At 43.9% G+C, this 9,757-nt stretch overlaps 1 protein-coding gene across 2 annotated transcripts; it reads left to right on the forward strand.

The window, feature by feature from the left end:
* Window positions 1-2,663: 2,663 nt before the first annotated feature.
* On the forward strand, window positions 2,664-9,449 carry atp5mc1 (ATP synthase membrane subunit c locus 1). 2 transcript variants are annotated; one of them, XM_068731493.1, is made up of 6 exons: window positions 2,684-2,767; window positions 3,778-4,060; window positions 4,229-4,276; window positions 5,375-5,455; window positions 6,073-6,251; window positions 7,451-9,449. In XM_068731493.1, the coding sequence occupies exons 3-6, from the start codon at window positions 4,238-4,240 to the stop codon at window positions 7,563-7,565; spliced, it is 414 nt and encodes a 137-aa protein (XP_068587594.1). In that variant the 5' UTR covers window positions 2,684-2,767; window positions 3,778-4,060; window positions 4,229-4,237; the 3' UTR covers window positions 7,566-9,449. The 2 variants fall into 2 exon arrangements, with proteins under 2 accessions (XP_068587593.1, XP_068587594.1); XM_068731492.1 differs by lacking the exon at window positions 3,778-4,060 and having other exon boundaries at window positions 2,664-2,767.
* Window positions 9,450-9,757: the final 308 nt, after the last annotated feature.

The raw sequence follows: 9,757 nt of genomic DNA on the forward strand, positions 1-9,757 counted from the left end.
GGATATGAGTTTTGAATTGTGTAACAGACACACAGTTTCTACTTTTTGCACTTCGGAGGCTGCGCTAAATGAACAGCAGCCTCTGTTACGTCTCATCTTCAGGCGCTCTCTGCTGAGACAGACGAGTTCTACGTCTCACCTTTGTCCGTGTGTCTCTCACCGAGTCTCTATAGAGGAATCTGTAATTCTTTTATAGGATATAATGAATATTTATGAGCGGGGACGTTGGTCTGAGATCAGCCAATCAGCCGGCAGCGTGGTACCGTAAATCAGCCGGCAGCTCTCCTCCTCTGTTCAGTGGTGGCAGTAAATGGCACTGAATTATTTGCATTTCCATTTTCAACATTTAGCCGACGTTTTCATCTGGAGGAAGATAGAACGGCCGCTCTCTGTGTGTAGTGGGACGACGTTACAGTGTGCAAGGGTCAGAGGTCACAGGGTATGGAAGTCTGTGGCCGACAATAATGAAATACAATTGTTTAAGGATTCAAAGGTTTGTTAGTCAAATTATATAATTATATAATTATAATAATAATTATATATATGTAGTAAAAATACAATGCGGTACAATCCAAAGGTTATTATTAATAGTTATTATTATAAAAATGAATAAATAAATTGTATTTGTATTGCACCTTTGTAGCACAAATGAACATATAATGAACATAAAAAGAAGGCTGTAATGCCATAAATATTGTCAAATAAGATGGAACACGAAAACAAAATTGCTAAAAAACGATTTAAAAATGTAAGAAAAGAATGCGTAACATATGGAAAACACACCCCTCTAAATAGTAATGAAAAAATAAAGTTAAAAAACATCAAGATCAGTAACCATGGATGCACAAATACATCAGCGGGCTGGACTCATCCAGCATCCGTAGCTACGAAAAATAATGCAAAATAATGTAGACATCCCGTGATCGTTTTCACATGTTATCCACGTAATCGTGAACGAGGACTTATGAAGACCCTAAAATCACACACCTGGCGGGCGGAAGGGGGGGGTGGATGGGTCCAACAAACAGCGACCTTTCAGGCCGTTCCCTGGGCAACGACAAGTCAACGCTGATGTTTTTGTCACGTTACTTGCGTAACTCAGTAACGGCACTTCCGAGGTTATTTAAAGCAGGGCGACGATCTTTTCCTAAACCTAACCAAGCAGTTTTGTTGCCTAAAGCTAACTGAGTTCCCTGTGACGACAGAAGTTTATTTTGAAAAGACCGTATGCATGTTACAAGCGTAAATTGGCACGCGTTGCTGGCTTCCGTAGGAAAAAACGCAGAAAATACAAGGAGTTACTTTTCATGATAAATCATACGAACCATCGTATGAGGATGCGTTGACATCAGCTGCATCGAAAGGTTTCCATTCTCTTCTGTTCTTGACTTTTCTAAATAATTGGTGGAGATTTGTATTTTTTATTTGTTGGTTGTGCAAAGGATTCAATGAAGATAGTTTGTGTAGTGATGTTCAGCGTATGCTCATAATACGGCCACGGTGATGGTGATGCAGGCAGTCTGCAGGCAAAAAAGGGCAGAATGGACTTTTGCATGTGAATTATGTTCTGGTGTCTTTCATCTTTCTGATGAAATGGAAATTGCCTAACAACATTTTTATTTTAATTTTTGTAATTTTTAACATTTTGCCATATATCATGTGCACACAAATGTAAAATAAATGTTATCTTAGTTGGATGGTTTTATTTTAATATTGGCAGCTTTAGACTTCCGTAGAGGGGACTTTATTTTTTCTTATTAATTTATTCTGTACGTTCAGCCTTCCTTCCACAAACCTTATTTCATTATTGCTCTCTGCGGAAGGGGGATCATGTCACTCATCGTGAGTGAGTGAGTGAGCGAGTGGGTGAGTGAGTGAGCACCTATGTCTGTCCACGGCTAATCTCACATCTTACTGCATAATATTTTGGGTGCCCAGTTATGGCTGCATGCTCAAGGACTTCGATGTTTGTTGCATTTCAACTGCTACTAACTGTTTCACTATTTCAGATATTTTATAAATGTAGTCTTTTTTTTATAAAATGTGTCTCTTTTTATATTATAGGAAGTGAAAGATAGATATTTTCTGGTTTAAAATGAAATGGGGTCTTTAGGTGTAACAGAATTTTGTTTTTGTAATGTGTGTTTTGATTAGTAATTATTACATGTTGTCAGACATGGCTAATTGTGGACATATAGGTTGGCAAAATACTTCTTTTTTTTTTACAACAAAGCAATGTGTTCTTAATGTGTTACATACCTGTGTTGATAGTGTTCAATGCAAACCCATTTCTGACTTTAAGGACACACTTCTGACAATGTGGGGACCTGATAAAATGGCGGGACTTCCCACAGACCAACCAATTGGTACATAGGACACTGGATGTGCGTAAAAAGGTTGCTCTATGGTTGCCCCCTTGCTACATCCGCTATACGGCTGCTCCCCTCCCTCGTAAACTCGTCATTCCCGGCAACCCTATCCAATAGAATTAATGAAAGTTCCTTTAGTCCCGCCCTTAAGAACCTCCTGACCAATCAAAAACATTGTACTTAAATAACGCTCTATCCTGTTGGCTGGAGTGACGGATATCACATGGTGATGAGCCAATTATGAATAAAGGAGGGTTGGCGTTAACCAATGGGCGCTTAGGACGTAGACGCTGATCTTATAAAGTACAAGGTGACAGTTTGTCTCGTCCTACATTCACTGACTGCCACTGTGTGCGAAAGCCGCTAATCCCGGACCCTCCGAAAGCCGTAACAAACCGGTAATGTCTGCCTTTCATATCTCCTACACTGAATACACGCTCACTTTGCCCCGTGTTGTTGATGCATTCTTGTCTCGCCTTTTAAACGTCACCGTGTGTGTCCTCGGCAAATGCTTGTGAAGCTAGCTGCCATTGCTAACATTCGGTAGCTGGCAAGCTAGGTCGGCCATTCAATGAATCGGTTGCTAGAAATGACTTCAGAGGCCGTTAGTGCGTGTGCTCTTGGTTTACCTACGCGACAGGTAATGGAGCAGCAGTAACGCGAGCCGTTCGTTTCGGACAGCCGCTGTTGCTCGTTGCAATGTTACTGCCGGTGCGAGCAGCGGGTCACACACCCTCAGCGCGGCCGTTCACTACACTAGCTTGAATGTAAAATGTCTGACACTGTGGGCCTACCGTGCTCTGAATCAATCCACCGCTACAAGGACATCCCCGTGGGGGACCCGTGGCGTCACGTCGCCCCTTGCCATTGCACTACAGCGCGGTTACGGTTCGTTGTAACGGGGGAGTGCACCGTGTCTGCTTTCTAGGCCCAATGTGACCGTCTGTGGCTCTTTTTTTGACCTTCAAGTCTGCAGACTGGTTAGCTTAGCAGCTTAGCTTAGCTCCTGTGCTAACCTCCCTCTTCTTTCTACGCGGACTGTCAACCAAACTGGGGCTATGAAAAGGTGACTCATTCACGCGAGCTAACCTTGGACTTAGGAGAAGAGAATCGTAATGGCGGTTTTTTTGTTTGTTGTAAAATGCTGCTGTTTGCCCACATGTTGCAGCACAACTTTCCCAGCAGAAATGTCCTCGAGGTTTCAGCTAATGGCGTCTTGCATTTGGGGAGCGTTAAAGCCATTCATTCTGCAGCATGTGTGGACATTTAGCGGTTTATCTAGAGTTGATCCTATTCAGGTAGACGGTGCGTTTGGATTAGCCTCTCTGGCAAAGCGGACCAGGACTGCTTTTCCTCGATCCACTTGTTGCTAGACTTGACCTTTTTTTTTTTTTTTTTTTTTGCAAAGATATCCCCTCCAGCGATTGCAACGGATTTATTTCACCTGGAAGACTTGCATGCAGCGGTGACGGTGTGTACGTTGACCCTGAGCTGTGAACCTTCTCAAGCTGTCAGAACTGTCAGGTCAGCTGTGGCACGGAGCTGAAGCCCGCTAGTGAATCCCACTTCTTCCAGACTTTGCTAGGTCAAACTAGGAATCCCTGTGTATTTGGGAAGTAGGTGGATTTATCGCTCGCATCTTTTCATTAAGAAGACGCTCACCAAGAATTGCAGACCGTCAATTTTATCACGTAAGCTGTACATGCAACTCGTCTCTCCCCTCGACCCCTGACAGCTTTCGGTGGCTCTGAAACGGCCTTAAACCAGTCGATCTTGAATCTGCCGCTTGATACACCAAGTGCATGAGAACACTGACTTTAAACTGTTCTTTCTCTCTCTCTCCCTCTCTCTCTCTCCAGCTCCCAGCCATGTATGCCTGCGCCAAGTTCGTCACCTCTCCTGCTGTGGTACGTCAGCTGTAGCATTACTTTGCTTAAAATGTGTAAAAAGTACTGATGTGAGCATCGGCAGTTAATGGTGAAGCTTTTAACCGTAGTGCAGCGTTTGTCTTGTGAAGCTAGAACAACAAGTGTGGAAACCTAAATGTCGGTTGCATGACTACAGATCCCTACAGCACATTCAGTTCTGTGGCTGCATGAGCTTTTGGCTCATCCTCGGTCTGTTGTCAAGGACACGGTAGTTTGCGCTTCATAACGGTCGCACAGTTGGTGGCGTTTCCACGTCAGCTGACCCGTCGGCATGTAGGTCGTCTCAGTCGTGGAGGTGATGTGGAGGGCAAAGTTCCACATTTACATGCAGAACGTCTCCAGGGTTGGGTTGAGTAGTTCTGTGGGTGAGCTTAATGGATACTGAAATGCTTTTCGATCAGTCCGGCTCACTGCTTTGCACAACTCCTCCTGCTATGAGCTACCAGAGAGATTAAAGGTGCCGCGGTAGAAAGGGTGAAATCTCTAGTGTGTGTGTGTGTGTGTGTGTGTGTGTGTGTGTGTGTGTGTGTGTGTGTGTGTGTGTGTGTGTGTGTGTGTGTGTGTGTGTGTGTGTGTGTGTGTGTGTGTGTGTGTGTGTGTGTGTGTGTGTGTGTGTGTGTGTGTGTGTGCCTGCATTACCCAAAATGTTATGCTGCAACAGTGTGTATTTTGCTCTAATTTTATTGATCAAGTGTGATGATTTTGTCATATGTGAAGTACTGTTTTGTTTGCTGTTAACCATTTTAACAGAATCCAGTGTGCTAAAGCTCCGTGTCATACGTTTCCACTTAAATGACACTGTTTGTGTTTTACTATATGTATTGAATGTGATAGTTTATCATCAACTCCTAGTCTTTGACATCTTGTGTCATGTACTGACAAAAGGCTGCAGTGTTAAACCATGTCAGTGCCTTACTTTGCAGCTGATCTTTTTTCCAAAAATGCCATCGTTTACTAGTTTAACTTGAAGTGAAATGTTCAGATGTTGGCACTGGTCTCGTGTGTTTTGGTCTCTGCACTGGATGCTTAAGTGACTCTCTGTTGAAGCGGTGCTAATGTAGTTTTGTCTGCCTGTAGCTGCGTGGGGGGTCCAGAGTCCTCGCCCGGCCCGTCTCGGTCTCCCTCTTCAACAGACCTGAGGCCACAGTGGAGCAGCAGGTCAGTCCTCTCGCCTTCAGTCGTCCCGCACTCTGACACCTGGCAAACACTGGGGCGTATGAGTCGATGGCTAATCGCCTGTATTACAATGTTGATATACATCTGGATATAGTGCAGTGTTTGGCCTCGTATAGGGACAGCTACCTCAGTGTAGAGGAAAAACATGTCGCTGGATATTGTGTCATTTCACCCAAATTGCATTATGCTGCGTTCAAGCTCCACTCAGTAAAAATGAGTGTTGGGCGAAGGTGAATTATAACGCGTTTAAAATGTAATCTTAACTTAGCACTAGCTCTAAACAGCCTATAAGACATATTTGATATTAAAATAGTAATACAATTATTTATTTCCTAATCATTTAAATTGTGCGTTTTTATGCAAATGACCACTTTAGACTGGTTTAAATTCTGGGATGTTCCTGATGATGGTGAAGAAGAGTTCATCTTGAGCCCCGTATACCAGTGGCTGTAACTAAACAGGAAACGACCGGTATGGCTCATCGGCAGCAAAACCGCAATCGGGGCATTTCTAAATGAAATGCATGAGCGCCATTAAAAGAGTGGTGTTGGTTGTTACTGGTATTTACTGCAGCTGTGTCTGCGTTCCCTCCTCTCCAGGCCCTGCTGCCAGTCAGCCGGTCTGCAGTCCTGAGCCGGTCCTTCCAGACCAGCGCCGTCTCCCGGGACATCGACACCGCCGCCAAGTTCATCGGCGCCGGCGCCGCCACAGTGGGTGTGGCCGGCTCAGGAGCTGGAATCGGAACGGTGTTCGGCAGCCTCATCATCGGCTACGCCAGGTAAAGTTGTAACTAGTTGGCCAAGTGGAGGATTTTACCCGCGGCGCCCTGGGGTGCTGCTCGGTGTTTACAGCCGTGACGATCTCTGATATCAAGTTATCTGTGTTTGGAACGGTTGTTTGAGAGCCAGACTCTGACGGACCTTTTTAGAGTCCTTCAAGCCACACAGCTGACGACTGGATTTTATTTTTATTAAATTCACCTGAAGATGCTGGCCCTCATTTTGGGGCGGTGCCATGCAGGAGTCATGTGCTTGTAGACCAGAACTACATCCATGGAACTGCTGCTGCTGCTCCGCTAACGTGCTAAAAGACAAACGCAGACGTTCACTCGCTGCTGCTGTTCAACGTTTAGGAAATATGAATAATCATTCGCCAGAATGTGACTCGCGGACGCAGGTTTCATTCCCTCAGAATCTTGCATTTATAAATCCCCAGATGATCGGTAGGCGGAGATCTCCAATGTAACAACATTGGTGATAACCTAACAATATTAATACGAAGTTATGTATCAATCTTCTGATTGACGAGAGTCAGTCTCTAAACGCTTCTGTCTTTTGACACACGTGACTGTACATTAAATGCTTAGCTTAGCTTAGCTTAGCATACAGACTCAAAACTGGGGAAAGTGTTAGCCGGGCTCGGTCCAAAGGAATCAAAATCAGCCACCAACGCCTCTAAAGGTCACTAATATGTATCCTGTCTGTACAATGTTTATGCTAAGCTAACTTAGCCGGCTGCTGGCTCTAGATGCACGTTTACCTTGCAGATGGATCTTATCAAATTGTAAACATGGAAGCAAACCAAAATGGAGAGAACGCCAACGCTGGTGTGGCCGCAGTTGAACTGCGTGACCTTCTCTCTGCTGGTCAGTTCACCCTCCATTTTGCCTCAAAACGCAGTCATGTGAAGGCCTCTGTATTAATCCCACGACCCGCTGTTGGTTTCATCAAAACGCCGCTTTAGCTCGTTTAATCTTGGAACTGCAGAGTGATTTTTCGATGCGGTGTTGGCATACAAACCTCTCACTCTGACATTTTTGGGTCGACAATATTTTGAACTCTTGAAGCTTCGTGTCGAGACTGTTTCACGGATGCCTGTCCTTTTTTTGATTTTGTTGCTGCTGCTGTGAAGGTACCATTTAAATCAGCTGTTTGTCTGACCGTGCTCCTCCTGCCCCCCCCCCCCCCCCCCCCCCAGGAACCCCTCCCTGAAGCAGCAGCTCTTCTCCTACGCCATCCTGGGTTTCGCTCTGTCTGAGGCTATGGGTCTCTTCTGTCTGATGGTGGCGTTCCTCATCCTCTTCGCCATGTAAAACTTGGATAACGCTTCCACGGCTCCGCCCCCATCACTCGCCCCTTCCTCCTCCCAGTCTACTTCTCCTTCCCTTCTCCCTGCCTCTCCTCCTTCCATCTGGAGATGGATGGAGGGAGGGAGGGAGGGAGGGGGAGGTGTTCCAGAACGGTAACTCTGAATGAGCTGGTGGGCCATTCCAAAAGGAAATCTATATATATAAATGGAAAAAATATTCACATCTGAGGTTAACCAACCTCCAATCGTCTGTTTTGTTTGTTCCTAAGCTTATTTTTGTTTTTCAAAAGTTTTATGTAAGACCTCACTTCGGTTGAAATCTGTCCAAAATAAATGGTTGGGATAACTTAAAAAAAAAAAAAAAAAAAAAAAAGTCTGCATTGTTTTTTTTTAAATTTTTATTATTTGTATTGCCTGTGGCAAGAAAACAGACTTTAGGTCTATCCTGAAGAAAATGGCCGCTGCTATGTCCCTGGTATTTCCATATGGGTATTATCTGATTCATGGAGGTTGAAACTGGAGGAAGTGAAATCTCTGGATTGAAACGGTGACGTGGACTTAACCAGAGCAGCTGGGTTTAAAGTGAACAGTGAGTTTAGGGTTAAAACCTTATCTTATTCAAATGCATGAAATGAATCTATATATGCTGCACTAACATAACATGAAAAGTATGAATTGATTGCCATCCACACTCATTTTTAGCCCACCAGGTGAAGTGTTTAACAGAAATGTATAGATAAGCATACACTTGTCTTTTTAACAGTATAACACACTGCATGTGAACGATCGAATATCTTCGATTAAAGTCATCTTAACATATCGGACAAAACGGAAGTCCCTTAAATCATGTGCTTCAATGACTCCATATTGAATCGGCTCACAAACAGAAGTGTCACTTTTGTTACAATCTGCTTCATTGGAAGAAAAGTCAAAGAGTTATCTAAATGTAAATGTAATGGTCTAGTTTCAAATGTACTTTCATGTCTTGACCTGTGGTGATTTTAGAAGGACCCCTCTTACATGTTTTATATGTTAGATACAAATTACAGTTGGCTTAAGCGTTTCCTTCCTTCTGTATGCCATGAAAACACACGTGTGGAGTCATGTAACCTGACTGGCACTTAATTAAGGCTTTGATTATTTACACTACAAAGCTAGTTCTATTACAGTGTTGGTGGTTATACCAGATTCTGTCGCTCACAAGTTTAGTTTAGGACTTAATATTGTGCAGGTCTTTACAGTGACTGGAAAAGTTACAGCTCCTCCAGTCTGGCGTTGAACACCGGAGCCCCCCAGGGCCGTGTGCTCAGCCCACTCCTCTTCACGCCGCACACCCACGACTGCTACCCCAAACATGGAGAGAACTCTGTGGTGAAGTTGGCAGATGACGCTATGGTCATCGGCCGGGTTACAAACAATGAGACTTCAGAGCGGTGCCTTTAAAGAACAACATCAGTAAAACCAAGGAGCTTATTGTTGATTTTAGAAAAAAGGAGGCGAAGATGCAGGCCAAGTTCTTGACATTTACAGAGGATCAATAGAAAGCATCCTGACTACAAACTGATATGGGATGTGCACGGCGGGGGATTAAAACTGCTCAGAACATCATTGGTACTACTGAGCATCAGTGACATTGGTGAGAAGAGGAGCCTGAGAAGAGCTAAGGGGATATTAAAGGACAAAATCCACCACAGCCTGCTCACCTGCTGCTGTCTGGAACCACCAGACTTCAGAACAGCTTATTTCCTCTGGCTGTGATTAATTAATTCATCATCCACCCTCCATATATAATAAATTTGTTTTACCTATGTAGCAAATTGGGACTACAGTCTACATTTTGTTCTGCAACCTTGTTGTACAATGACAAATAAAAACCGTGTAACCTAAATTGAATTGAACTTTAATTTAAATTGATTCAACGTTTTTTTTCCCCTCCGTAAATACTTTATTTAATAGTGAAATGCTTAATTTTCATTGTGCCACTTTTAAATGCGTAGAGGACTTTTATTTTGAAGTTCCCACCGGACGTCCCGTTTTGTATCATTTCAGCGCAGCTTAACTGGTGAGAAATCAGATCCTGAAGTTGCGTTGAGGTAATGGAGTGGAGGGGATGTGGTCGATTCAAAACCCAAATATTCGGACACCATATTGATTCAAGCCGATAACAACCGGACAGCGAGTCGGCTTCGTAAGTCT

Source organism: Cebidichthys violaceus, unplaced genomic scaffold, assembly GCF_023349555.1.
Source record: "Cebidichthys violaceus isolate CVI_PGR_0920_01 unplaced genomic scaffold, fCebVio1.0.p SCAF_52, whole genome shotgun sequence".
In the NCBI taxonomy this organism is placed as follows: Eukaryota; Metazoa; Chordata; class Actinopteri; order Perciformes; family Stichaeidae; genus Cebidichthys; species Cebidichthys violaceus.